The sequence below is a fragment of the Camelus ferus genome, chromosome 15 (genome assembly GCF_009834535.1).
Source record: "Camelus ferus isolate YT-003-E chromosome 15, BCGSAC_Cfer_1.0, whole genome shotgun sequence".
Taxonomy (NCBI): Eukaryota; Metazoa; Chordata; class Mammalia; order Artiodactyla; family Camelidae; genus Camelus; species Camelus ferus.
In genome coordinates, this window is record NC_045710.1 from 54,136,336 (window position 1) to 54,162,778 (window position 26,443).

General features: G+C 57.5%; 4 protein-coding genes across 11 annotated transcripts; 3 read left to right on the forward strand and 1 right to left on the reverse strand.

Annotated features, from left to right (window-relative positions):
• Positions 1–131: 131 nt before the first annotated feature.
• LOC116668827 (serine/arginine repetitive matrix protein 1-like) lies at positions 132–2,193 on the reverse strand. The gene is made up of 3 exons (XM_032496910.1): positions 2,171–2,193; positions 1,166–1,895; positions 132–459 (listed from the first exon to the last, which is right to left on the reverse strand). Exons 1-3 carry the CDS (start codon positions 2,191–2,193, stop codon positions 421–423), a joined length of 792 nt encoding a protein of 263 aa, XP_032352801.1. The 3' UTR covers positions 132–420.
• On the forward strand, positions 1,433–24,371 carry LOC116669038 (dynactin subunit 1-like). 7 transcript variants are annotated; one of them, XM_032497861.1, is made up of 21 exons: positions 1,433–1,570; positions 2,173–2,319; positions 2,669–3,020; positions 13,804–14,049; positions 14,339–14,417; positions 14,611–14,645; positions 15,355–15,375; positions 17,683–17,700; positions 19,078–19,098; positions 20,329–20,520; positions 20,855–21,052; positions 21,202–21,406; positions 21,482–21,560; positions 21,673–21,832; positions 22,057–22,161; positions 22,334–22,525; positions 22,610–22,726; positions 22,959–23,111; positions 23,709–23,869; positions 23,975–24,144; positions 24,322–24,371. In XM_032497861.1, exons 4-21 carry the CDS (start codon positions 13,822–13,824, stop codon positions 24,354–24,356), a joined length of 2,169 nt encoding a protein of 722 aa, XP_032353752.1. In that variant the 5' UTR covers positions 1,433–1,570; positions 2,173–2,319; positions 2,669–3,020; positions 13,804–13,821; the 3' UTR covers positions 24,357–24,371. The 7 variants fall into 7 exon arrangements, with proteins under 7 accessions (XP_032353752.1, XP_032353751.1, XP_032353753.1 ...); XM_032497860.1 differs by lacking the exon at positions 2,669–3,020; XM_032497862.1 differs by lacking the exons at positions 1,433–1,570; positions 2,173–2,319; positions 2,669–3,020 and adding an exon at positions 9,484–9,848.
• A 266-nt stretch (positions 24,372–24,637) lies between these two features.
• LOC116669044 (dynactin subunit 1-like) lies at positions 24,638–25,162 on the forward strand. Of its 2 annotated transcripts, XR_004326418.1 has the most exons (3): positions 24,638–24,692; positions 24,802–24,949; positions 25,112–25,126. XR_004326418.1 is itself a non-coding variant. In XM_032497876.1 (2 exons), the coding sequence occupies exons 1-2, from the start codon at positions 24,654–24,656 to the stop codon at positions 25,048–25,050; spliced, it is 288 nt and encodes a 95-aa protein (XP_032353767.1). In that variant the 5' UTR covers positions 24,644–24,653; the 3' UTR covers positions 25,051–25,162. The 2 variants fall into 2 exon arrangements, 1 of the variants encoding a protein (XP_032353767.1); XM_032497876.1 differs by having other exon boundaries at positions 24,644–24,692; positions 24,802–25,162.
• A 15-nt stretch (positions 25,163–25,177) lies between these two features.
• LOC116669045 (dynactin subunit 1-like) lies at positions 25,178–26,170 on the forward strand. The gene is made up of 4 exons (XM_032497877.1): positions 25,178–25,269; positions 25,361–25,492; positions 25,693–25,818; positions 26,026–26,170. The coding sequence occupies exons 2-4, from the start codon at positions 25,430–25,432 to the stop codon at positions 26,104–26,106; spliced, it is 270 nt and encodes an 89-aa protein (XP_032353768.1). The 5' UTR covers positions 25,178–25,269; positions 25,361–25,429; the 3' UTR covers positions 26,107–26,170.
• The last annotated feature ends 273 nt before the right edge of the window (positions 26,171–26,443 follow it).

A 26,443-nucleotide genomic window follows, 5' to 3' on the forward strand; every position in this document is an offset into this window, starting at 1 on the left:
GCGAGGCAGGGACAGAGGATAGAGACCCCCGACACTCAGACACTCTGTCCTGGGAAGGTCCCACAGAGTCCCACTCATTTCAAAAGGACTTACCCAAAATATATAAAGAATTTATACAAATCACACAAAAAAATGACACAAAATTATGTTTTTTTAATGAGCAGATTTGAAGAGGCACCTCATAGCAGAAGATACTCAAAAGACCAATTAACTTCTGGAAGCCAAAATGGGAAACCAGTGCAGATATAAGAATGATTAACATTAAAAAGACTGAAAATTGAAAAAAAAGAAGAAATGGGGGAGTAAGACTATACATTCATATTTGCCAAATGAGAAACCAGTAACAAGGGTTACGTGCGGTGTGCAAGGAAGAAGGAATGGATGGGAAGAGGGGTGAGGAGAGGTTTCTCAGTGCAGTCTTCACGCTGTTTTGATTTTTGAATCACGCCGATGCATTTTCTATCAAGAATAAGAACAAGACATATTTAGAAGATGAAATGGGGACAAAAGGGGCAGTGGTGGACAGGTTGCCCAGTTCCCCCTTTCTACCATTAACTCGCCACCTCCACCCCACCAACAACTTCATGGATCTCTCAGGTTGTTTTTCAATCTGAAGTTAACTGGGATAAACCTAACCCTCCAATAGCTCTCTCTTTACATGGATTCACTTAATATTCCTAAAAACCTAATCATGTAGACTCTATCATTAACATCCTCGTTTTTCAAAAGAGCAGAGCTGTGAGAGGTAAAGTCACCGACCTAAGATCTCATGCAGCCAGGAAATCGAATTCGAACCCATTGTCTATCAAATCCTGGCTCTCCCAATATCCCTGTACAAATATCTTTGAACACATGTTCTATCATTTTTTTCACCTCTTTTGGCTACATCATTAGAAGTGGGTGCACTGGGGTCAAGGATCTTGCACTTTTAATGTTTTCTTTTCTTTTAATTAAAGAATGCCAAAATGTCATTATGTAAATTTGCATTATTTTACATTTCCACCATAAGGGCGTGAGAATGCCTGTATCTTCATACGATGGGCAATACAGAGCAGCAGCAAAATTTAATCTTCTCCTTAAGCTACCTGACGAAATATGGTTTATCACTATTGTTTTCATTAGCTGCTTGGCACTGAAAAGCTCAGCGACCCTCTGGGGGACCCACCGGCCCAACGCAAGGGAGCTCCCCGGCGCCTCTGCGCCGTCCGCGCCCGCCTGGGGAGCGCGCCGGCCGCCGCGCGCCGCCCTCCTCTGGGCCTAATCGGGTTCCCAGGCGCAGTGCGCACGCGCGCGCTTCGCCACAGGCGTCCAGCTTTGTGCCTGATCGCTGTCTCCACGGCCGCGTCCGGGGGGCAGCTTTTAACCCGGGCTGGTCTTCGGGGAAGAGCAGCGTGTCCCCCGGACCCAGCGCGCCTCTGGGCCTCAGCGGCGAGAGGGCCTGGGGCGGGGGGCCTGCGGGTGTCGTGCGGCGCGTCGGGCAGCCCACGCGGGCGGGGCGGGCCCCCCGCTCGGGCCTGGGCGTCGGTCGCCGGTGGGGCCGGAGCCCGGCGCGGAGCCCCTGGCAGGACAGGTACGGAGGCGGCGACGCTGGCAACCGTCTCCTCCCCACCCCGTGTCGGCGAGGCTCCCGGCGGTGCACTGGGGGCTCGGCGCGCGGCGGGGCGCGGCCGGGAGCCGGGGGCGCGGGGCGGGGGCGGCGCGTATGGGGGGCCGCGGCGGGGGTGGGCGCCCGCCTGCGTCTGGGCCGGTCCCACCCGCCCGAGCGCCCTAGCCTGGCGGTGTTCTCCCGGGGTCGGAGTGCTTGTGCTTCCCAGTTCTTCCGAAACTGCCAGGGTTCCTCTCCATTCCTGGGAGCGTCCGAGGCACCCCTGAACCCACTTCGAGCTACAGGTTTCCTGTGGGGCACATGGTTGAGAAGTTGTGTCACACGGAAAAAAAAACCAAAAAACCCCAAAACAACATAACAAAAAAACAGCCCAAATAGATTCAAGCATGGGGGCCTGGATGTGCGTTTAGTGTGTCTGTTTCCCACCCACTCCTGGGGCCCGCCTTACCTGGAAGGATGACCCTTGGGAAGTCGTCTTGCGCGTCCTCCCAACGAAATCACTCAGACGAGGAACTCCGCTGTTGTTAAAGAGGCGGTCACGTGGAAACTTGCCTTCATTTTTACAGTGAGCAGAGCAGCACGCCCATACTGACGAGTTACGAATGCATGTGCTTAAAGTCCTGAGAGTCGAGGAGCTCTGAGGTGGAGATTGACACTTTACCTGACTGACTGCCAAAGCCCAAGCCACGGGACGTTAAGGATAGTAGTTAACGGTAACTGTTTTCAAAAGGCGTTTTGTGTTCAAATATGTTTAGAAACTTCATGGTTAGGGTTTTCTCTACCATAGAATGTGCCAGTTTTCAATATGCTAATGATATTTACCTTGAACTTCCCACTGGAAGTAAACAGTATGGAGAGTTTCCCAGATATGAATGGAAAATCTTGGGCACTGTTTCCGTTTAACATATGAAACGGTTTGGGAAATGGAGTTCCAGCATCGAAACTAAAGGTTTGGAAGGGTGTAGTGTAGGTCAGTGCTTTTTGAACTTTAGTGGCGCATGCATCTGGCCGAGGGGAGGAGGGGGGGTTTCTTGTTCAATAAAATACAGATTTGGTTCCCAGGTGACGCTGAAGCTGCTGGTCCGTGGACCACACACACTTTGAGCAGCAAGGATGTGGATCACTGGATTGAAGGAGACCGTGCTCTGCGCCCTGCTCTCCACAGCAAACTGGGCTGCTTCTGAGTGATCGCTTCCCTGTCCGGGCCTATAAAATAGCAGACTGGACTAGAAGATCTCTAAGATTCCTTTCAGATCTAACATGCTGTGGTTCTAGTCTGGTTACCCCTGTGACAGTTGAGTTCCATCTAAAATATCCTTGCCCAGTGGCTGGTCTGGACTTGCACATTTCTAATAGTGGGGAAATTACTGCATGCATATAAGGCGTCCATCCCGTTTCATCTTGGAATCTCTCAGTAAGGAACTTTTTTGTTTTGTTGAAATACATCTCTGCAGCTTCCATACTGTTGGTCCGAGGTTATCTGTTAGAATGCAACAGAAAAGGAAAATGCAATCCTCTTTTAAATAGGTGACTCTTAAAGCGTGAGATGACGGTGTTTCTCCCTAGTTTCCCCAGACTGCATTATCCTTTACTCTTCCATGATGTTGTTCCAGATCCCTCTCTTAAATTCAGCCCTTCTGCGGTGCGGTGTAGTGGGGCTGTAGCTGGACTTTGAAAGGTGGGTGGGGCTTGCAAAACTGGGGAAAGCATCCTGAGCAGCAGACAGTGGTGCAGAGATGACACTGCATTTGTCAGATCCAGGATTGTTTGATTAAAGTAAGAAATGGTAAGATTTCTTACAGTGAGATTGTAAGGTTACTTACAATGAAAGACTTTGGGCAAAGCAGTATTTTAGAGTGTGTGGTTGTCTTACTATGGTGGGCAATGTGGTTGGAAATGGAGAAGCAGCAAGGCAGGGGGCCAGGTCTGTTTCATCGATCAGTAAAGAGAACTTACGTTGATGGTAACAGTAATGCCTTATATTTATGTGTGAGATTTTACAGATTACAGAAGGCAGTCTTTTCTTGGGAGGTGGGCAGAGCAGCTGTGACCCCGTTTTATAGAGGAGGCACCAAAGAGGGTAAATGATTTGCCTTAATTTGCAAAGCTGTTGAGTGGCTGACCAAAGTGATGACAGTGGTGATGGAGGAGGAAGGAAGGATGCGGGAGAAATACCGAGAAAGAAGTGATAAGTTGGGCCTGATTGACCAGGAGGGTACAAAGGAAAAGAAGTGGTCAGGGAGGAGTCAGACTAGTTGGGAAAATCGTAAGGCAAAATTGCCAGCTGCTGTGGGTTGCACTCTGCTGGCTGTCCCATTCGCTGGTGGCCGCCTGGAGTTACAGGTTGGGAGGGACCGCGGTGGAGGACTCCTCGGGTGTTCAGCCTGCCTACAGCCGGGGGTGCTGTGTGGGGCTGGGGCTGTCTGTCCCACACCAAGGGCGTGGGAACTGGACCTTCAGTGTCCCCTGAGGAGGTGAGTGCTGAGCAGTTACCCGATTCAAATCTTAGGGTCCTTGCCATCCTGGAGACACTGAATTTGGTTTTATATAATTTTTCTTTAGAGGTTCTGGCTAGTTCTGGTCACCCTTGGCTGATGGACAGATGGGCTGTCCAGTCTGACCTCCCTGAGCGCCTGCTTGTCCACTGAGGGCGTCACTGAAGCAGCGACTGGGCCCTTGTCCCTCCCAGAGCCTCACTAAAGCTCTTTTCCCAGAAGATCTGCACTTCTCCTACGGCCTCGCGGTCTCCCTGTGCTCCTTTGACCCTGGACGCGTGTGAACTTGAGTTTTAGTGTCGCTACCACCTTCCAGTCCCTGGCGCTGTCCCTGCCTTTGTGGTTTCTTAGGTGCCTCTGTGGGGACGACGGAGCGACATGTGCGGGACTTCATGTCCCTCCCGGCGTCTCTGGGAAGCCTGTCAGAGCCAGCCTGTGCCCCAGCGCCTGGCGCGGTGCACGTCCAGGCTTCTGCTCAGCGTCGAGGGCTGTCTGTGCTCAGTGCTTAGGAGACTGCGATGAGTAAAATCTGTCTGCCCTGGAAGAATTGATGATAAGTGAGACAACGTTTTAAATACACTGTGATACTGTAGTGGAGGTTTTTCCAAAGCGCTACGGGAGGGCAGAGCGGGGAGTGACTAGCCCCACGTGGAGACGTCAAAGGAATCTTTGGGAAAGAGGTGATAACTGAGTCGAGCCTTGAAGATGAAGAGAGAATGGACCTGGTGACGCTTGCAACATTCGCAGAAGCCTAAGGGAGGTAGATTCAGGTGGCTGGAATATAAGAGAACTTTGGGATCAAAGGAGAGGCGACTGATGAGACTAGATTCATAAGGAGGCCAGGTTTTTAACGGCCTGTAGTTTATGCTAAGATTCAGTTTTGTGGGAGGGAAGCCACTGGAGGTTTTCAGGCAGGGAGGTGATGTGATTGTATTTTGGGAAGCCAGTTGTGGAACTAGGCTGAAAGGGGAGAGTCTGGATCAGGGACGTCAGGAAACTCTTGTAGTAACCTAGGCTTGGCTGAAGGCTGAGTTAAAGATTAGGTCAGTGGGGGTGGGAAGGAGGGTACGAGTCAGAGAGACTGCAGAGACAGAGTTAACCTGACGCAACGACTCGTTGAGAACAGGAGACAGGGAGTTGTTGAGGATGACTCGGTTTTCTATTTTGGGTGGGTGGAGGTGCCAGTGGTAAAGGGAGAATATAGAAGAGGAATGTTTTTTTCTCTTTTTTCTTTGGGGGGGGGTAATTGGGTTTATTTATTTTTATATTTGGAGGAGGGACTGGGGATTGAACCTAGGACCTCCTGCATGTTAAGCACGCACTCTACCACTTGAGCTATACCCTCGCCTCTAGAAGAGGAATGTTTTTGAGGGGGGAAGATAGCACGTGTTTTGGATCGTGTTGAATTTGGGGGCTCTTTGGCACTTAGCAGACAGGTGGAAATGTGGGTCTGGTTCAGAGGAGAGTCTGTGCCCTGGGGGTGGCAGGTGGAAGCGGTAGTCGGTGCTGTTGGAATGGATGAGCCCAGCCACGCTCCTCGAAGGCTGAGGATGCCAGAGGAGAGGAGAGGGACTGGTGGGCAAGGTGAGACAGAATGTTGTCCAGGGAGCGACAGAGGAAAAAGTTGCAGGAAGAGAATCAGCAGCCTCTGTTACTAGTGGGAGGTCAGGCAGGATGAGCTTGGAAAATGTACCTTGAGACTGGGCAATGAGGAGATTGTGGTCACCAGGGCGCTTTTTATGTTATTTAGCGTGAGCAGCTTCTTTGGAGTCATAAGGACGGGAGCCAGGTGGATTGAAGAGTGGACGGGAAGTGAGGATGCGGAAGATGCCCTCACTTTGAGGTTTTTGGCGGGGAAGGAAGGAAGGAAGGGAGATGGTGGCAGCTTGTGGAGGAGTAGCAGAGACTAGAGACAGATTTTCCTGGACTAGAAGCCTTGAGCATGGGTTATCTGATGATGTGTAAGAGCCAGTAGGAAGGTGGCATTTGAAGGCACAGAGGAAAAGGTGATGGCTGAATCAGGCCCTTAGAGGAGGGGCGAGGGTTGCCTCTGAAAAGAAGGGGACATCGTTTCCTTGAAGAGCAGTGACAGAAGAAAGGAGAGAACGTGGGGAGAAAGAGGCGGTGATGGATGCATCTAAAATTGCAAAGGAATTCTCATCTAATAGGCTCAGTTTTCCTTCTCAGCAAGTTTACCTGCTGAGGGGTGGGGACCCTGGTGGGGGCTCGAGCAGGAAAGGGACTTGAAAGTGGGGAGGGAGGCTTGAAACAGCTCCCCAGAGAGGAGAGGGGACGAGCGCAGACCCGAGACGGGCTCCGGGAACGCTGATTCCCTCTGACCTTGAACCCTGCACTGTAGCCTTCTCTTTCCTCTTCCTGATCGTAATCGTGGCTGGCAGTTAGTAAGTGCTTGACTCCAGGCACTCTTCTGAGTGCTTCCCAGGCATTTTCCCGTGATTCTGACAACAATCCTGTTAGAAGGGTGTTGCTACTATCCCTGTTTTACAGAAGAGGGAATTGAGAGGATGACTTACTTACGCTTAGTGGTACTTACGTCCGATGAGTCTCTAAGCTCTGCAGAAATGGCATTCCTTCCACTGAGGCCTCAGAGAAAGGCAGAAATCTAATCCCAACTTCCAATTTCTGGACCTTGAGGGGCTGCAGTTTAGGGCTGCTGAGGAGAGCATGTTACCAGGCCAGTCTGTGGGTGTGATGGTGGCCTGGGTGAGCAGGGTGGTGGGGTCAGATGGTGGCCTGGGTGAGCAGGGTGGTAGGGTCAGATGGTGGCCTGGGTGGGCAGGTTGGTGGGGTCAACGTTGCTCCTGTATTTTTACAGCTACGTAGGGAACTCTGAAATCCTTGTGTGGTTTCCCAGCAACCTGACTAGAAAGACAAGTGATGGATATTGATTTGTTAGGTACTGCAGGCTGAGAAAATAATTTTTTCTGCCAGCTGTGGGACAGGGCAGACTCATAACCTTATATAATAGCATAGATTATTAATACTCACCTTTTATGTTTTCGCCATTGGTGTGATAGGTAGAATTTGTAGGTAAGGCGCACGCCTGGCTTGAGCGGAAGGGGAGAATGGTGAGATGGCATGGGTGGAAAATGGACTTACCTTCTCCTGCTGCAGCCGCTGGAGCATCGTTTCTGTGTCCTTCCTCTTGAGGTTGCCATGGATACGCCTTTGCGTGGTGACTTGAAGAGATTGATTTCCATGATGATCAGATGATGACGTGGATTTAAAAAGAGAAAGGACAGAATGCCCTGCTTCTGCGGAGTGGCCCGTGAGCTGCCCTGACGGCAGAGCCCAGCACAGCCGAGGTGGCCGTGGCTTTGTTGGCTGCTTAGCTTTTGCTGAAGTTGTGAAATGGTGCATCTCTCTCTTTAGGGCGCAGGCTCAGGGTTCCCTGTCTGCAGGGTCCTAGTGCCAGGGACTTGCTGGTTGATTCATGGGGAGGAAGCAGCAGGAACTTTGCATAGGCAGTTGAGGAGGACTCCTGCCAGCTCTGGGAGGGTTGCAGTTCCTGCATACAGGGCTGCCTGCGCTCAAGGGCCTGTTGCCTTCCTGCAAAAGCTCCTTCATTGAGGAAAAGGAGTAGCTTTCCTTCCTGGCTCTTGGAGGTCTGGGCCCTGTGGAGGTGGACCTGGCAATTAGTGGGTACTCCCTGGGGGGAGGGGGGTACCGTGGGAGGGGGTAGCCCTGTATTCAGATTAGGAGTGGGCTGCAGATATTTCTGGGGATAATGGGGAGCTGGAGAGGTAAGGAAAGTCCATGTAGGGTCTGAGTTCTGTCTGTCTGAGACCTGCAAGGCAGATGCTGGAACAGGACCTGGGAACCAAGGGCTCTGTGTGCATCTTCTCTGGGTTCCTGGGCACACCTGGCATCCAGCCTTCCAAGCTTCCAGTCCCTGAGTGTCTGTTCCCCTCTCCTTTCCTCACTCCTGGGGGACTCAAGTTCACGCTTATCCCTTCCCTATTGGTGCCTTTAGAGATGTACAACTTCACCCTAGTTTTAAGAAAATCTGTATCTTGCTAATTAGCATTGTGTTTCATTTTATCTCTTCGCAACCAAATCAGAATACCCAGCGCCTATGCAGTTCAGTTCAAGTTCAAGTGTGCGGTCCCTGCTTTCAGACTGCCTGGATTTCAAACCTCTACGAGTGGGATCTGAGAAAGCAAACAGCTGGGTTATCCCAGGATCAAGGTTAAGTGAGGTGAAGCAAGAGGAAGTCAAGGGCTCCAAGGTTGCCGGGTACCAGTTAAAGCAAGAAACAGTGCAAGCTGGGTGCGGAGGGGCTGGTCCTCCTTACTCGTTGCGCCTCGATTCCCGATAATCCGCTGGTTTTCCTGTCATTTCTGAAACTTGCTCCGAGACTGCAGGTAACCTGTTTACCAGACAGAGACTCTTCCCTTCTCTCTTCCCATTTTCCTAGACTTTGTAGCAGTATTCAGTATCACTGAGGAGGAAACCAGAAGTCCAGGGGGTATCTGTCTTCCGGCTGAGGGAACGTGGAACTCGGCGTTGTCCTGTGTGACGAGGGGTGGGGCCCGGCGGTGCTGTTGCAGGGCCGCCTCCCTCCCTGCGCAGCTTAGTCAGATGCGCCCCCGCCGGTGACCGGCCGTGAGGCTTGGGTGAGGCGTTTGGCCTCTGAGACTCAGTTCCGTCGCCTGTAGGACGCAGGTAGTGGGACCGGTGTTGTCCGCATCACAGGTTCACCTTGGAAGGAGGTCATGAGATGCATGTGTTAGTGGCCACGGTTACAGCTGCCCCAGAGAAGATGCTAAGGACAAGATGATTATCTCTCTGCTAACACGCTCAGTTTCCAATTCTGTTATCAATCATTCTTCCACTCCTCCTGCTAGAAAACGCCCAAGTTTTACTCATTCCTTCACTTCCTCATGCATTCATTCACCCACCTATTTATGCATGAAACATGTGTTTGTACTGTTACCAGCGTCCCCTCTCAGCAAAGAGAAGACCATGTCTGTAATTTGTTGAGCACGTACCCTGTGGTAGGCGCTGTGCTAAGTACTCCGGTCTTATTTATTTAATCCTCACAACATCCCTGTGAGGTCAGCTTTACTTCCCCCTTTTTTGTCAGATGGGGTAACTGGTGCTCTGAAAATACCTCCCCCGGAGTTGATGTGCAGGTGAGGAACTAGGAGAAGCAGAGCTGTATCCAGGTCTGTCACCTTCAGAGCCCGGACAGGCTCACCGCTGCTTTCCCCATGTCTGATCCAACGTGGGGCTTTCTCCAGGCTCTTTTGTACTGTCCCTGAATTGGTCCATTTCCTCTTCTCTGTCTCCGTCTCTCTCAGGAACCGGGTTTAGACCATCCTCACCCCTTGCTCTGTTGCCGCGGCCTCCGTCCTGTGCGTCCCTGTCTTCACCAAGTCGCTCCCGCCTCTGCTCCGCCTCGTTCTCTGCCACCTGCTGATCCTCCTCAAGGAGCTTTCATCATGCAAGTCTCCTGCTCAGGGGGGTCTGGCTCCCCGCTGTTACCGGAGCCAGTTCATCTCTGGCTGGTGTTAAACTCCCTGACTGTCCATACTTACCTTCTGATACAGCTCAGTGTCGACGCGCTAGGCCATTCAAGAAATGTTTGACTCCCTGCACTGAGAGTGACGAGAGCGTGAAGAGGACAGGTTGTGGGCTCCGGTTTGAAAGGCTCCTAGTCTGATAGGAGAACTCATCTAGAATTCTTCACTTCAGCCCAGCCAGTCATCTTTCATTTTCCCCAGGCAAGCAGAGTCCTGTGTCGCTACTCACACTGCGCCCACAGTTTGCAGTGTCGCAGGCCTTCCTGCTCCACAGAGCCACGGAAGCAACTCGTAATTCAAGGCATAGTCGGGTTTTCCTTTTCTTTCCAGCTCACCTTCTTCTTCTTTGTGATTCCTTATAATGTTTATTGTTGAGACATTTTATTTAAGACCTATTCACCACTTCTTATCCAGCGAGGTAGTTCTCTGTACTCCAGCAGCCTCTGCACGTGTTACAGAGCGCTTTGACGTGCGTTCTCTTATTTGAGCCTCACAACGTACGGCAGGTGCTGGTCGCGTTTTCACAGGGGAGGAAACAGCCTGCACGGACTTAGGTGGCTGTATATGCTTGTGTGGCTAGTGAGTTGTGCTGTGGCTCTTCGATCTGAGCCCTTTTGAATCTTTGAAGGCTGTGTGGCCCCGAGGAAGAGCGCGGCTTTGGGAACCTAGAAGCATGTAACCCAGTGAGCAGACTGGAAAGCCCAGAGGGTTCTGGTTCAGGCTTTGCTTGCGGTTTTGGCTTCACCTCTTGCCTTCTGTGTAGCTTCAGGGAAGTTGCTCAGTTGTCTAAGCCTCAGCTTCTCTGTCAGCACTGGTCCCGGCCTGCCTCTCTGTGGGGGATGGAGGTGTCCAAACCTGAGGACGACGTTGCCAGCTCCCTGGCTTTGAGTTCTTACTCTGCGCTGTCCGAAATGTTTCACGTGGATTATCTCAGCTAATCCTCGCAGCAGCTCTCAGAAAGGTTCTCTGCTTGTTCCCAACTAACAGGTGAGGACATTGAGGCCCAGAGATAGGAAGTGACTGGACTGAGTTTATGTAGCTACCATATGCTGAAGCCAGGAATCGAACAGAAGCAGCCCCCGTCTAGAACCGGAACCGCGGCGCTAAACAAGTCTTCTTCAAGGTCCTCTGTAGACTGTAAAGTGCTGTGCTCCTGCGGAAGCCCAGGCTGCAGGGAGCTGCGCGGCCCTGCCCACCCGTGTAATGGGGATAGAAGGGAGGGGACAACATGGAGCTTTTGCAGGGGAGGAGAAGAATGGTTTCTTAGGGAGTCTGGCCAGGATTGGAGATGTGGAGAGGGGTTTGGGAGCCGTGTATCTGGCCGTTGGCTATCACTCTACTGTTAGGCTGTCTGGCCTGCCTTAGCAAGAGGGTGGAATGGAGGAAGACCCTGCTCGGCCAGTGAAGCCCAGTGCGGACAAGACAGGTACTTCAGGCCCAGGGCATCTACATCCACGCTGCGCCCAGTGGAGCCAGAGGTCAGCGCCCTGGACAACCCTGTTGGCTACTTCGGGGCAGGGACCCTGAACTGCTGGCTTACAGCCTCTGCTAGATGGGTACATGAATGCAGTGGTCTGGGGTACAGAGCCCTCTGGAGACCTCTCACTAGGCTGTATCATCTTACTAAATTAAACATTTTAAATGATAAAAGGAACCCATGGTTATTTTTAAATACATTTTGTGCAATATAGAAAATCAGCTTTTTCATGGTTTCTGTTCAGGAGATGCCTGGGCAGCAAGGCCAGGAGCGCAGGGCGCAGGGGCCAGTGCTGTGGGGGCTGGGGTACGTGACTTGCTGTGTGTGTGGGTGTGACGTTGCCGCCATTGCTGCCCTTCCTTTGCTGTGTATTGGGCAGGGGTCCTGGCTCCTCTGGCCCAGGGTAGGATTGAAATCCAGACCCTAGTCACGTGGGTCTGGCCCGGAGGCCAGAAGTTAGAAAGGGGAGGGAGAAAGGAGAGTGAGATACCCTGTTCTGGCCGTGTGCAGGCCCTGTTTTGAAGTGCCACTTGATGCTTGTGGGTCTGCTGAGGTCTCGGATCCTGGGGGCGGGGGTGGGGGTGGCAGGGATGGTGAGGGCGTGCAGACTAGGAGGACCGCCAGGGCTGTGCTCCCGGCCCTAGGACGGTGGGCCCAGTCCCGCATTCCCTGTCCCTCTTGTCCTGGCCCCGGTGGAGCAGGGGGGCATTAGGACCCAGAGGCCAGCGCGGCTCCTGACAAGTCTAGAGCAGCACTAGCGCAGAGTGAGACTCATCAGCTGGCGGCAGGACTCCTGTGTCTGGGTTCAGGAATCCTCCGGCAGCAGGGGCTCTGGCTGCTCAGCCCCCATCTCTGTCCCCATCCCTCCCCCAGCGGGCCACCCAGTGAGGTCCATGGACTGGGGAGGGCCATGCCTGCCGGCTCCTGCGCTTGTCCATGAGGGCCCGGAGCCCTGACCCTCCTGCCTAGCTTTCTGCCTTTTCTCTCTGTCGCTGGCCACCTGGGGGAGGGGGTGGAGGCCAGGGGAGCAACATGGCCCAGAGCAAGAGGCACGTGTACAGCCGGGTAAGTGGCCCTGGTCTGGGAGGGCCCTGGAGAAGGCCTGGGTGCCTGTGGACATTGCTGTGGGGGCTGGGAGACAGGCTGGGGCCACTCGCAGCCCCGCTGGTGCTGGACCGCACAGGCTGCCCTTCCCAGCGCTGGGCCCTCGGTGGATACTGGCAAGGCATGACTGCTGACTCTGATTGGAGCTCGGGCCAGAGGTTCCTGCGGGCGGCCAGACCGTCCTGGGGATTCCGAGTGGGGTCGGTGGGCTGGAATGGCCTTGCAGTGAAGCCTTTCTTCCGAGCAGCTTTGTTGTGTGTCACTTGCTCTCCCGCTCTTCTGGCCGAGGCTGAATCCGGAGTGTCCACCCAGTGTGTCCACCCGGGTCTGGGAGGCTGGTTAGGGTTAGGAGGTTGGGGAGAGTGTCTGAGTCTGAGGCCAGCCCTGATGTTACGGTCAGTTTCTTTTATTGTCGGGTCCATGAGAGCCACTCTGCTGTCTCAGGTATGATTTGGGGTCCCGGAGCCCCTGGGAATGTTAGCATCAGCTTCCCAGATGAGCTCTTTGGGGGAGAACGTTGGGGAGTGACTGGCTCTGGCCAGGTTCCCTATGTAGCCAAGTGGGGCGTCAGAAGGGAACCCTGTGGCGTCTTCAGGGCCTTGCTGCCACTTCATGCCTCATTCACCTGTTTGCAAGGCCCCTGGTTCTTGGAGCTGGTATTGCTAAAAATGGCTTAGGTGTGATTTTCTTCTAAACCCTGGGCCTGTTTGGGACCTAATTTCACGTTGTCCTGTCATCACGGGTGTGTCAGAAGCTGAGAGGTTCCCAAGGACAGCGTTCAGTCAGTCCTGCGCTTGTCCATCCGAGGGGTGATAAGGCATCCGTTTGGCCCAGTGGGCGGAGTCTGGGGACAGATCTGAGGTACCTGCCTTACCTGGCCTTCAGTTTTGTTTCCATAGCAGCAACCCGAGTGAAGACTCTCCAGAGCTGTGGGTAGAGAGTTGGTAGCCCAGGCTCAGGCCGGGAAGAAGGGAGTCAAATGGCTGAATGGGCTCCCTGAGGCGTCTGGGAGTGTGACGGGGGGCGTGGGGGTGGGGGTGGGGAGTCAGCCCAGGTAGGAGTGGTGGTGACCTGAGGGCTAGAAGGGGAGGCGGTTGTGTGCCGCTGAAAGGGAGAGGCCTTAGAGAGCCACCTGAACCTCAGGGAAGACAGGCAGCAGGGGGGAGGGGAGCAGGGTTCTGTGGGGTCGCTCACGGACTCGCCTGGCCCATGAGTCAGGGCACTGTGCTGTGGGGAGCCTGGTCTAAACCACGTTATTTGCTTGAGCAGTTCCCCTCCTGGGGGCGTTGTTCCTGAGGGAGCAGCCATGTGGGGTGACACTTACAGATCTATCAGTGAATTCTGATTTATTGTTAAATTTAAGTATAAACTTAAAAAATTTCTGGCAGATTCCAGAGGAGTCTAGAGAAATTTTAGAACACATCACTGACATTTGTCAAAGGGGAATTTGACAGGGGGGACTTCACCGTGAGAAATGGGGTTCAGGCCAGGGTCCTGACTGGGGCCTTTCTTACCATCAGGATGACACCTCTGACCTGAGGCTTTTAACCCTGCACGTTTGCATGTGTCTTTCAGACTCCCAGTGGCAGCAGAATGAGTGCGGAGGCAAGCGCCCGGCCCCTGCGAGTGGGCTCCCGTGTGGAGGTGATTGGGAAAGGCCACCGGGGCACCGTGGCCTATGTTGGAGCCACACTCTTTGCCACTGGCAAATGGGTAGGCGTGATCCTGGATGAAGCAAAGGGCAAGAATGATGGAACTGTCCAAGGCAGAAAGTACTTCACTTGTGATGAAGGACATGGCATCTTTGTGCGCCAGTCCCAGGTGCTCACCTCCTTTGTGTGTGTGTGTGTGTGTACACGTGTGCAGGAACGCACGTGGGCGTGGACCCATGCTCTGTTGCATGCGCAGCTGCTGTGCTGGGGCTCCCGAGTCCTGGGTATGAGCTTAAGTCTCTGGATGGGAGAGTGGGAGGTAGTGGGGGAGGGAAGACTGAGAGCCATCCTTAGGGAGACTGCCCTATACCCCAGGCTTGCTTAGGACCTGGGCAGGGGCCCCTGTTCCGTCCACCCATCCGTGATCTGGCTATAGTGAGTCTGTTCTGTGGCCTCAGATCCAGGTGTTTGAAGATGGAGCAGACACTACTTCCCCAGAGACACCCGATTCTTCTGCCTCGAAGGTCCTCAGGAGAGGTGAGCGCCACCTGCTTGCATTGCTCCTCACACCCGCGAGCCCCCAGGACTTCTCCCCCGAGCAGGGGCCGCGGTGGATCCTGAGATTCTCCACCAGCGCCGTGTGCCCTTGTTACACCCTGCCTGCCCGGCCGCGGTGCTCTGTGCCCCTGCGCCTCAGTGCACACACTGTGTTTCTGTTTGCATTCTGCAGAGGGAGCTGACTCAAACGCAAAGACCAGCAAACCGGTAAGTGGTTGGGGGTGGGCGTGGGGAGCAAGAGGGAGAAAGCGGGAAAGGAGGAAGAGGGGAGGGAGACCCCATCCTAGGCAGGGAGAAGCAGTAGGTGAGTAAACGGAGTTAGCCTTCCAGCCTCCATTCTCCCTGCGAAGGAAGCTTTCTGGGCGTGAGTTGCTGCCTTAGCGCTAGAGGCGGTAGCAGAGCAAAGCTGTTAGGGCCCAGAAGTTCTGGATCCATTGGAACTGAGGCTCAGGGGGCCTAAGGAGGCCAGGTCTGACCCTAGTAGTGTCAGCTTCCTGCCTTTTGGTCCCCAAGGCTGCCGACACCTGAAGGCTGTAGGGTAGGGGGAAGGTAGGGACTGGAGGAGTAAGGCGCGCTCTATTCACAGGTGAATGGAAGGGAGCCGGGCCCTCTGCCACCTGTTGTAGGCTGTGTGCGGAGGGCCCGCTGTAGCTCCCCTCTGCTGCTCTGTCCAGGGTGTGTGAGGTGGGGCTCCAGACTCTCCAGCTTCCCTGGGCCAGGTAGTGGACCTCCTGGAAGCTGATCCTTGAGAGAGCCCTCTTCTCACTTAACCCTGGACTTGACAGTGACCTGACTCCCCCCACACCTGTGTGTGCCTGAATTGGTCCTAACACCTGTACCCAGGATGTCTGGCCAGCCAGCGCCGTGTGACCTTCACTCTGTTCTCTAACTCTGCCCTTTCCTACTCCTCATGCAGCGGGGACTGAAGCCTAAGAAGGTGGTGTGTTTACTGTTTGTGCCTGGGTGGGTGAGGGCCATGAGCCCCCTCCCCAGCTGTCCTGCATGTCCCTGGGCTGCTGCATGCCTGTGTGTGCGTGTGCGTGCGCCCTTGGGACTGGGGTGGCCAGAGGACATGGCAGCCTGGCTTTCAGAATTCCTCTGAGGGGTGCAGGGTCCTCAGGCTCAATGTCCAGGCCCAGGTAGCACTGACTGGGGGTGATCCTCACCCGTCCTCACACCCCTGCCCCCGCCTCCGGACTTCTAGTCAGAGATGCCGAGCATTCGACCGGAAACAGCAGCTGCATGGAGTAGAGCGTTTACTGGGTTGCAGTGGCTTCTCACTTAGCCTGAACTGAGGGGTAGTGGCAGGGGAGACCGGGGGTTCGGGAGTGGGGGACGTAGGAAGTGAGGAGGTTGGGTCAGGAGGCGGGCGGTCAGGGAACAGAGCACAGGGGGAGCAGTCCTGAGCTCAGAAGCCTGCGCTGTGCCTGCCTCTGGGTGGGGCTGCCGTGACCGCCCCGCCCTCCCTGCCTCGTCCGTCCTCTGGGGCCGCGCCCGCCCGCCTCCCCTGCCCCCCCCCCCCCCGCCCCGCAGCCTTCCGCGGCCAGCATCAGAGTGCGGCTCAGCCCTGCCGCTCCCGCTCCCGAGGCTCTGGCCTAAGTCGCTGCCATGACCACTTCTTCACACCAGCGCCTGCCCTGGGGGCTGTCCCCAGGCTGTCCCCCCCGCATGTGCCTGTCTGACCTGTACGCCCTGTGCTGTGTGTGTGTTTCTGTGGTTTCCGCGTCGCCAGCCTGTTTCTGGCCCTTCTGACCTTGCATGGGGAGCTGCTAGGTTGAGGCAGTGGGGTGGGGAGGGGACGTATTTTGACGTCTGTTTGGTGGCGGGTCCTCACTTGGGAGTCTTGCCTTGGAGGAGACAATATGCTGGGGTCCTGGCTCAGGACGGAACAGGGATGTAAGAAGGAAAATACCGCCCTTAAGGATGCTGGACCCGCTGCAGACACTTGGCTTTTCCCCTTGATTGTTGTCTCCTGGCTGCGGGTCCCATCTTACCGCAGGCCCCCGAAGAGAGCAGAGCAGGGACCTGCAGTCTGGGGTCTGTGGAGGAGTTCTGGCCGCAGTCCCACCTGGCCCTGGGTGGGGCCTGAGCCGTGCCCGAATCTCGGGGTTTCGGCAGCTGCCTGGGGAAATGTGGCAAAGCCCGGCCTAGGCTCCCTTGCTGCGCCTTGGCTCCCGGTGGGTGCAGAGTGCCAGCCAAGTAGTCCAGGCCCCCACTCGGTCTCCCTCCGCAGTGCTTCTCTCACAGGGAGCAGGGAGCTGCACCAGAACAAAAAAAGGGCTTTTAAAGGGGGAGGGCGGGAGAGAAACCAGACGTCTCTGCAAGGTGCGCAGCCCTTTCTAGAAGCCCGTTACAGACAGACGCAGCCCTGCCTACAACCAGGGGAGAGTTGGGAGAGGAGCCAGACACTGTCATTAGCGCTGCCGCTGCCCAGATGGAATGTTCCCCAGGGTTTCATATGTGCCCTGCAGAGCTGGTGTCATCACAGGAGGGGTGCTCTGGGCGCCCGCACCTCCTGAGCCACCATTAGGGTGTTGTCTGTGTGTATAAGAGACAGAAATGGAGATGATGGGGTTGTGGGCAGAGGGGAGTGAGGGCATGAGAGAGGCTGATGAAGCAGCGAGGCCCGGTGTCCCTGTCCAGTGATACCCTGGTCCCAGAGAGGTCATCGCAGAAATGGGATGGCCCCCAGCCCAATTTCTTGGAGCAAATTCTTGGGGGTGGGATCTCGGGAAGGGGAGGGAGGAGCCAGAACCAGTTCTTTGGAGGAGGAAGCAGGGCGGGTTCAGGGGAGGACTTTGTCCAGTCATGAGGAGGAGGAGGAGCCAGCAGAGCCTGGCGGTTGCTAGGTGACCGAGGAGCAGTGACTCCACCCACAGTGGAGAAGAGGAGGGTGGGTGCATGACGTCAGGCGGAGCTGGTGCTGCGGCCACTGAGGCTGCCATCAGCCTAAGCTGGCGAACTAGGCCGGGTGCCTCTCCGGTGCCTGCCGGAGCCTGGCTGTCCCCACCGCTCACCTGTGGGGGCTTCTGCATCTGAGCTGCAGCCCTTGGCCAGCTGGGGAGCTGCCGGGCCGGGAAGCTGAGGCTGCATTGTTGGGATTTGATGCACTAATCTCCTGTCTCCGCCGCCTTTCCCTCTGTTCGGTCTCTTTCCCTCCCTCCCTCCCTCCCTCCTTCCCTCCGTCTGTCCTTCCTCTGTTTCCTCCCCTGGCTCTCTCTGGTTTTCTGCAATGATGAGACAGGCACCGACAGCCCGAAAGGTACTCTTGCTTGCTCTGGTCCTGCTGCCGGGTTGCCAGCGTGATGGTGGCAGCAGGCTGCTGGGGTGGGGGTGGGGGCTGGTTGCCTTCCTCTGTCTACCTGGTCGGGGGAGGAGGACGGGGATGCAGGTGGGGGCAGGGAGGGGCGTGTGTCGCTGCCGTGCCCCGTGCCCTGGGCGTCTGCTGACCTGCCTCCTTTTGGCTCTGAATCTCTGTTCCGGGCCTTGTACCCAGTGGCCTCACAGGTTTGGGCTTCACGCATCTTTTGCTGTGAACTGGCTCTGGGAGCGATTCCTGTGAGAGGATCTGGGGAAGCAGGTCCACATGTTCATGCCTCTAGCAGGCCTGCCTCACCCGACCTTTGCTAGAATGACCCTTGGTTGCACTGCCAGCATCCCACCCTCGCTGGGGTTTGTACCAAGGGGCTTTGCCTAGAGTAGCTTTTAACACACAGCTATGGAGGGTCACCCAGGGTAGTAGAGGGCGGGGTTAGTCTCCTGGGGAGACCTAGAAGCAGGGCCCAAGGGAAATCTTGTTTTTGCCAGATCTGTGAGACTCTGGGTGGCAAGAACACCGTTTGGGTGTTGGAGTTAATCATCTGTTTCCCACTTTGCAGTGACCTGAGGGGTTTCTGGCTTTGGCTCCGGGCAGTGGTTTCCCAGTGCTGCTGCCCGCCCCCACCTCCTTTCTTGCAGGCGGGTGGGGTTACTTTGCTGGGCTCTGAGCTTCTGGCTAATGCAATATTCATGGTGCTGACACCTGAGCCCTCTGCCCTGGGCTGGGGACTGCTGCGGGAACTGGTCCCGGGGACGGGGTTGGGGGGCGGGAGGACAGCAGTGCTCCTCTGCCTCGGGGACTTGATCTCCCTCTGCAGGTTCCTGTCCCTCACGTCACATGGGATTTCTAGGGAGTCCTCTGTGGAGTCTGGCACTGGAAGAAAGGGGCTGACCTGGGAAGGTCCTTGGGAGTGGTGGGCAGGTGGGGCTCTGGGCTGGAGTGGGAGAAGGTGTTGCAGAAGGCTGGTCTCTGGAGACCTTCTCTGCCAGCTGCTGCCCTTGGTCTCCTGTGGTTCAGCTTAGGAGACAGGGACTTCTGGGGTTTCCAGGGTGTCTGAAGGGGTGAGGTCTGCAAGGGTAGGACAGAAGCGGGGAAAGGAGCCAGTGGGGAATCGGGAGTTCTGAGTTCCTGGAGTAGGACACAGAGATTCACTGGAGGAAGGGGATGGGGTGGGGAGGGAGGGAGCGGGGGGGACCGCTAGCCGTGGCCTCATTCCTGTTGCTGCTCCTGCTCTCATTGCTGTCCCTTTTGCTGTCTGTCTGTCTTCCATTGTCCTTTCTTTCCTGACTACTTCTCCTCTGGCTCCTGTTGCCTGTCCAGACCACAACTCGGCGGCCCAAGGTGAGAAAAAGCAGGCCTCTGTACAAGCCACTGCTGAGTGTACACACATTTTAGGCGTGTGCGTGTGTGTGGGCAGGTGTACGGGCAAGTGAAAGTTGGTCACAGTGCATCCTGGCTTCTCTTTTCAGGGGAGTGAGGGGACCGAGGGTAATGACAGGCCCCTCCTGAGAAAATGACTCTTGGCTCTCAGAGGGGGTAGCTTGAATGCAGAAGAGAAGTTAGAGTGGTTGTGGTTAATCCAGGCAGGCTTTCTCGAAGAAGGGCATTTTGACCAGCTTTTGGGTGTGTGTTTGGGGGGCAGGGGGATTGGAAGAGAGGTGAAAAAGAACTTGGCTGTGTCAGTGTCAGGGAATGAGGAGGTGGGTGTGTCTGTGAAAGGCTTTGGGTGGCGGGGGGCAGTCTGGCTAGCGCGCAGTCTCTGAGTGTCAGCCCAGCTGGAGAGCCTGGAGGCTCAGCCCTGCGAGGAAGAGCACGGGCAGGCCTGCCTGCTCGGGGCCTCACTCCACGGGGCCGGGGGAGCGTCCTCTGATTGGAGCCCCTGTGTGTTGGGAGAGGGAGGTGACAGGTGGGTTGACTGTACTGACCTTGTTTTGGGGGGAGCCAAGGATTGCAACTTTTACCCTCGCCCTTTTACCTGCCGGCTCCCCTGAAGTAGACCAAGGGAAGGAGAGTCAGCTTCATTTAAAGAGCGGGGAGGGCCTCACAGGGGCGGAGAGCCTCGTACCCCCACTTCTAGCCCAGCCGTCTTTGGGAACGTGAACGTTAGAGATCAGCCTGTTCTTTCTCTCTGGGAAGGACACTGAGGCACTTTTCCCCCTGGGGGAGGAGGGCACAGGCCCAGAGCAACGATAGGATAGTGTTAAGAAGTCGCTAGAATGATCACAAGTGGGTCACAGAGGGGAGGTCTGGGAGTGAGGGATTCCGCCCCAAGGGGATAGTGCCAGAGCTGGGAGGAACGTGGGGTCAGTGCCAAGGGAGGAGCCTTATAATCTTATGTGTCCTTCCATCCCTTCCTCTCCCGCCACCGCCCCCTCGCCCCGGTCCTGTGTCACTGTCTCTGGCTGTGTCATTTTCCGTCTGCCCTCCGCTCTCTCTGTTCTCATTGTGCTCTGATACTCTCTGCCTTTATCCTCCTCTGTCTCTTCTCTCACCATGTCTCATATTCCGTCTCTCTCTCTTTACCACCCCTGCCCCCTGCTCTTTCTGGTCTGCCCCTACCCTCTCCGATAGCCCACCCGCCCAGCCAGTTCCGGGGCGGCCGGGGCCAGTAGCTCCCTGGGCCCCTCCGGATCAGCATCCGCAGGCGAGCTGAGCAGCAGCGAGCCCAGCACCCCGGCCCAGACCCCGCTGGCGGCCCCCATCATCCCCACGCCGGCCCTCACCTCTCCCGGAGCAGCCCCCCCGCTTCCTTCCCCCTCTAAGGTAAGGACTGGGGTCAGCGTGAAGAAGAACCAAGACACAAAGGGGCCTGTCACCCTGGCAGGAGCTTAGACGTTTCCCAGGGCTGGGGGAGGCCCAGAACTTGGGTCAGAAGGGTGGGGACAGCACATAGGCCTCTCGTCACTGACCAAGCTCCCCTTTCCTCGCTGCCCCTCTCCCACACTTGCCCCGTACGCGTTGGGCTTCCCTCGGATGTTCGTATGCCACTTCCATTGACCCTGCGCCTGGAATGACGGCTACATACGTTTCTTTCCGCTCAGCCTCGGTGGGGAAGGTGGGGTGGCTGTGCATAGACCAAGGGGTCTCTCCTTTGCAGGAGGAGGAGGGGCTGAGGGCCCAGGTGCGGGACCTGGAGGAGAAACTGGAGACCCTGCGACTGAAACGCGCAGAAGACAAGGCAAAACTAAAAGAGTTGGAGAAACACAAGATCCAGCTGGAGCAGGTGCAGGAATGGAAAAGCAAAATGCAGGAGCAGCAGGCAGACCTGCAGCGGCGCCTCAAGGAGGCGCGGAAGGTGGGGCCTGGGATGAAGGGGGCGTCTGGGGAGGCCCGGGGCCCGGGGAAGCACGCTGGGAACTGGGCTGGAACCGGAGCCTGGAGTGTCCTGTGAGAAAGGGTGCCTGCTGCGCGCTCGTGCCCCCGCCCACCTCCACCGCTCTTCAGGAAGCCAAGGAGGCGCTGGAGGCCAAGGAACGCTACATGGAGGAGATGGCCGACACTGCGGACGCCATCGAGATGGCCACTCTGGACAAGGAGATGGCCGAAGAGCGGGCCGAGTCCCTGCAGCAGGAGGTGGAGGCGCTGAAGGAGCGTGTGGACGAGCTCACCACCGACTTGGAGATCCTCAAGGCCGAGATTGAAGAGAAGGGTAAGGGCCAGGAGCAGCCGGGCACCGAGTGGCAGGGTCGGAACCTTGTCTGAAAGTGTCGATGGTCTTCCCCAGGCTCTGACGGGGCTGCGTCCAGCTATCAGCTCAAGCAGCTCGAGGAGCAGAACGCGCGCCTGAAGGACGCCCTGGTGAGGTAGGGCCCTCTGCTGCTGGGCTCGCCCGGCTGCCTCCAGACGGGTCAGGGCGGCCATCACGCGGGGGCTCTGACACACGCCCTCTCTCCTTCTCTCTCCACTTTCCCCCAGGATGCGGGATCTTTCTTCTTCAGAGAAGCAGGAGCATGTGAAACTGCAGAAGCTCATGGAGAAGAAGAACCAAGAGCTGGAAGCTGTGAGGCAGCAGCGGGAGCGGCTGCAGGAGGAGCTGACCCAGGCAGAGAGCACCATCGACGAGCTCAAGGAGCAGGTCTGGGGGCCCAGCGCCTTGCCTGGGGCGCCCCCGTCGACCCCCCTGCTGGCCTGGGGGGGCCCAGCGCCTTGCCCGGGGCGCCCCCACCGACCCCCCTGCTGGCCTGGGGGGCCCAGCACCCTGCCCGGGGCGCCCCCGCCGACCCCCCTGCTGGCGCCGCCTCTGGGTGCTGTCTGGGCCCCTTTCAGCAGCCTCCTCCCTGCCCCCTCCCGGTTACGCAGGTGGACGCCGCTCTGGGTGCTGAGGAGATGGTGGAGATGCTGACGGACCGGAACCTGAATCTGGAGGAGAAAGTGCGGGAACTGAGGGAGACCGTGGGCGACTTGGTGAGAGAACAGCAGGCCCCTGACCTCTGACCCTGGGGGGGTTGGGAGGGACTTGCTGAGGGATGGACTGACCTGTGACCCCTGACCTTGGAGCAGGGCGTGTGGTGAGTGAACCCACCCCGGCCTGTGCCCTCCCCCTGACTTTCCTTCCCACCACCTCACGGCCTCCCAGGAAGCGATGAACGAGATGAACGACGAGCTGCAGGAGAACGCGCGCGAGACGGAGCTGGAACTGCGGGAGCAGCTGGACATGGCGGGCGCGCGGGTCCGGGAGGCCCAGAAGCGGGTGGAGGCGGCCCAGGAGACGGTGGCAGACTATCAGCAAACCATCAAGAAGTACCGCCAGCTGACCGCCCACCTGCAGGTGCCTGGTGCCCCCTGCGCGCTGCCCGCGGCCGTCCCGGGCCCCTCGGGAGCCGGCCGGGCCTCACCGTCTGTCCCGCCCCAGGACATGAACCGCGAGCTGGCGAGCCAGCAGGAGGCGTCTGCGGAGAGGCAGCAGCAGCCGCCACCGGAGACTTTTGACTTCAAGATCAAGTTTGCTGAGACGAAGGCCCACGCCAAGGTCAGGGGAGTGGGTGGGCCGGAGACGGCTGAGTGCTGGGGCGCCAGCCGGGCGCGGCTGTGCGCTGACTTGGCCGGGGCTTCTGGGCTTCAGGTTCCTGGGTGGGGGGGGTGGTTTGGAAGCCTCCTGGCCTGGGCTTGTCCAGAAGCAGGGCACGGGGTGGAGCACGGCATGGCGGTTACGAGTTTCTCTCCAGACTGGCTGAGAGCCCACCTCTTCGTCTGCCTCACAGGCAATTGAGATGGAATTGAGGCAGATGGAGGTGGCCCAGGCCAACCGGCACATGTCCCTGCTGACAGCCTTCATGCCCGACAGCTTCCTTCGGCCAGGCGGGGACCACGACTGCGTCCTGGTGCTGCTGCTCATTCCTCGTCTCGTTTGCAAGGTACAGTCTGTCCATCCCATGCTCCGCCGGAGTCTGTTGACCTTGCTCTGAACAGGGCCTTGCGGATGCCAAGGAAAGGCAGCAGGCAGCGCCCTGCTCGCAGAGTTCGCGATGCAGTGAGGAGCACAGTCAGCAGGGGCCCAGGCAGACGTTTCTTACGCGTGGCGGGTGACGGTGGGGAGGTGGCTGCTTTGAGAGAACACAGCTGGGGATCTGACTTAGATAGAGGGACATCACTGAAGGGATAACGCTTGAGGTGAGACCCAGAAGATGCCTACGAGTTAGTGGGGAGATAATTGTCAGGAGAGCATTCTAGGGAGAAGGGCAGCAGGAGCGGCGGCCTGAAGGCTTGGGAAGGAGCTTGATCCCACTGGTCCTGCTATCCGTCCATCCCCACATCCCAGATCCCCAGAACCACCGGTGACCCGCGTCAGTGCCCTCTCCCCGTGTATGGCTCCTTGCCCGTCTGAGAGCTGTCTCTGCTTTCCCCCTCACGTCTCCGTGCCCCGCGCGTAGTTGCTCAGCTCCGTGTATTCCTAAGTCTGCGTTCTCCGTTCTCTGCCCTGAGCCCCAGGTCTCTGGTGCTTCCTCCCACAGGCAGAGCTGATCCGGAAGCAGGCCCAGGAGAAGTTTGAACTAAGTGAGAACTGTTCAGAGCGGCCGGGGCTTCGAGGGGCTGCGGGGGAGCAGCTCAGCTTTGCTGCTGGGCTGGTGTACTCGCTGAGTTTGCTGCAGGCCACCCTGCACCGTTACGAGCAGTAAGTGACCCCCGAGCCCTACGCCAGGGCCACGGGCCCGGGACTGGCTGGAACTGACATTGCCTGGGAGACCCTGGCCTCACAGGGCCCTCCGCTGGTCTCCAGTGCCCTCTCTCAGTGCACGTGGACGTGTATAAGAAGGTGGGCAGCCTCTAACCCCGAGATGAGTGCCCACGAGCGCTCCTTGGATTTCCTCATCGAGCTGCTGCACAAGGATCAGCTGATGAGACTGTCAACCGTGGAGCCTCATCACCAAGGCCATCAAGTACTACCAGGTCTGGGGCGAGAACCCGGCTTGGCCCGGAGGAAGGGAGGGTTTCTTCTGCTGGGCGCCCTTGCTCTCTCGTACCCCTGGAGTCCCAGGATACCTGGGGCTCAAATTGCAGTTTGGGAAGAATTCTCCATTCTTCCAAGGCCTGAAGGCCGTCTGCCTCTTTGTCATCCGTTTTCAGCATCTGTACAGCGTCCACCTCGCCGATCAGCCTGAGGACAGCACCATGCAGCTGGCCGACCACATCAAGGTGAGGTGTCCGGGCCGGCGGCTGAGCCCCTTAGAGAGACCAGAAACAGAAGATATCAGATCAGGCCCTTAAGGGGTGTCACGTAGGACTGGGACAGGGTCACTAAGCCAGATCAGGGAAGCCAGAGGGCCCACTATGTACGGGGGTCAGCCGAGGGCGGAGACTCCTTAGAGGTGGTGACGGGGCAGAGGGCCCCCTGCTGAGCCATGGAGCTGAGCGCCGTGCCTCCGTCCTCACAGTTCAGCAGAGAGCGCCTGGACTGCATGAGCGTGGAGGCGGGCCGGCTGCGCGCCTTCTTGCAGGTGAGAGCACAGCTGGGTCTGCGTGGGCTCCTCTTTCTTGGTCCCCGCCTCCTCACCCTCAGCCCCAGTACTGACTGGGTTCCCCATGCATTTCCTACTCCCTGAGCAGGGTGGGCAGGAGGCTTCAGATATTGCCCTCCTGCTCCGGGACCTGGAAACATCGTGCAGCGACATCCGCCAGTTCTGCAAGAAGATCCGAAGGCGAATGCCAGGGACGGATGCCCGGGATCCCAGCTGCACTAGCCTTCGGCCCACAGGTTTAGGGCTGGGAGGGGGGACGGGAAGGAAGCTGAGTAGAACCAGGAGGGGCCTGGCATGGCAAGATCGGGCTCTGGTTGGGGGACAAGGATGGTTTTGAGAGAGCTGGGGGCTGTGGTGCTGGGCCCAGGGTGGGCTCCTGACTCTGACCGGTTGCACAGGTATCTGACACCCTCCTGGACTGCAGGAAGCACTTGACGTGGGTGGTGGCTGTGCTGAGGGTGGCAGCTGCGCCGCCCAGCTCGTTGCCCCGCTGGCGGAGAATGAGGGACTGCCTGTGGCTACCCTGGAGGAGCTGGCTTTCAAAGCAAACGAGCAGGTGGGCCGGGATGGCTGGGCTGAAGGTGGTGCTGGGGGAGTCAGCTGGGCCCCCTGTGTGGAGTTCTCACTGTTGCCGTGGGCTCCTACAGATCTACGGGGCCCCCTCCAGCAGCCCCCATGAGTGTCTGCGCCAGTCATGCAGCATCCTCATCAGTACCATGAACAAGGTGGCCACGGCCATGCAGGAGGGAGAGTACGACGCAGAGCGGCCCCCTAGCAAGGGGGTGGGGAGCCCCTTGGAGGCCTCCGGGGGCCTGGAGGACCTGGACTGCCAGAGCTACTGCTGTTACAGGAGGGCTGGGAGGCCGAGGGAAGAGATTTGGAGAAAGCAAGGAGATTTTCCCTGTGACCGGATCTCTAAAAGGAGCACCTTGGTGACCTTCTTCCCCGCCCCACCCTCTGCCCTGACCCTGACCCTTAGCCTCCCCCTGTTGAGCTGCGGGCGGCAGCCCTTCGTGCGGAGATCACAGACGCTGAAGGCCTGGGCTTGAAGCTTGAAGATCGAGAGACAGTTATTAAGGAGTTGAAGAAGTCACTCAAGATTAAGGTGAGGGCAGGGAAGGCTCAGGACCTGGGGGGCCAGGAAGTACTGTGGGGCACAGGGCAGCCGTGGTGTTGGCTGAGGGGGGGCGTGGTGCCTTGGTCAGTGGGAGTTCTTGGGGGGCCTGAGGGAGCCTGCTGTCTCACGGTCTAGCCGGGTCCCTGGGGGGCCATGGGGGTGTAAGGGGACTAGACGCGCTCTGCCCTCGTCCAGGGGGAGGAGCTCAGTGAGGCCAACGTGCGGCTGAGCCTCCTGGAGAAGAAAGCTGGACAGTGCGGCCAAGGATGCAGATGAGCGCATCGAGAAGGTCCAGACCCGGCTGGAGGAGACCCAGGCGCTGCTGCGGAAGAAGAGAGAAGTCAGGCACCTCCCCCGGGCCCTGCTCACTCCAGCCCTCCCTCCTGCGGCAGCTCTCTGCCCCCCAACCCAGGCCCCCCCGTAGTGAGACTCCCCCGGGGGCACAGCCCCATGGTGTGGTCCCAGTCTGAGCCTCTTCTGCCCCTGGCTCCCCGCCGGCAGGGCCGCTCCCGGGACCCGCCGGGACTGAGGAGTGGGGATGGGGCCCTGGGGAAGGGGCTCTGCCCAAGCCCAGCTTCTCCTTCACAGAGAGTTTGAGGAGACGATGGATGCC

Coding starts and splice junctions, on each gene's coding strand:
- LOC116668827 (XM_032496910.1), bottom strand. CDS start 2,193: ATGGGCGTGCTGCTCTGCTCACT. Junction 1,896..2,170: donor GGCGTGCTGCTCTGCTCACT/GTAAAAATGAAG, acceptor TGTGCCCCACAG/GAAACCTGTAGCTCGAAGTG. Junction 460..1,165: donor AGCTCCCTTGCGTTGGGCCG/GTGGGTCCCCCA, acceptor TATTCTTGATAG/AAAATGCATCGGCGTGATTC.
- LOC116669038 (XM_032497857.1), top strand. CDS start 12,157: ATGGCCCAGAGCAAGAGGCACGTGTACAGCCGG. Junction 23,870..23,974: donor ACCCTGCACCGTTACGAGCA/GTAAGTGACCCC, acceptor GCTGGTCTCCAG/TGCCCTCTCTCAGTGCACGT. Junction 24,145..24,321: donor AGGCCATCAAGTACTACCAG/GTCTGGGGCGAG, acceptor ATCCGTTTTCAG/CATCTGTACAGCGTCCACCT.
- LOC116669044 (XM_032497876.1), top strand. CDS start 24,654: ATGAGCGTGGAGGCGGGCCGGCTGCGCGCCTTCTTGCAG. Junction 24,693..24,801: donor GGCTGCGCGCCTTCTTGCAG/GTGAGAGCACAG, acceptor CTCCCTGAGCAG/GGTGGGCAGGAGGCTTCAGA.
- LOC116669045 (XM_032497877.1), top strand. CDS start 25,430: ATGAACAAGGTGGCCACGGCCATGCAGGAGGGAGAGTACGACGCAGAG. Junction 25,493..25,692: donor CAGAGCGGCCCCCTAGCAAG/GGGGTGGGGAGC, acceptor CCTGACCCTTAG/CCTCCCCCTGTTGAGCTGCG. Junction 25,819..26,025: donor AGAAGTCACTCAAGATTAAG/GTGAGGGCAGGG, acceptor GCCCTCGTCCAG/GGGGAGGAGCTCAGTGAGGC.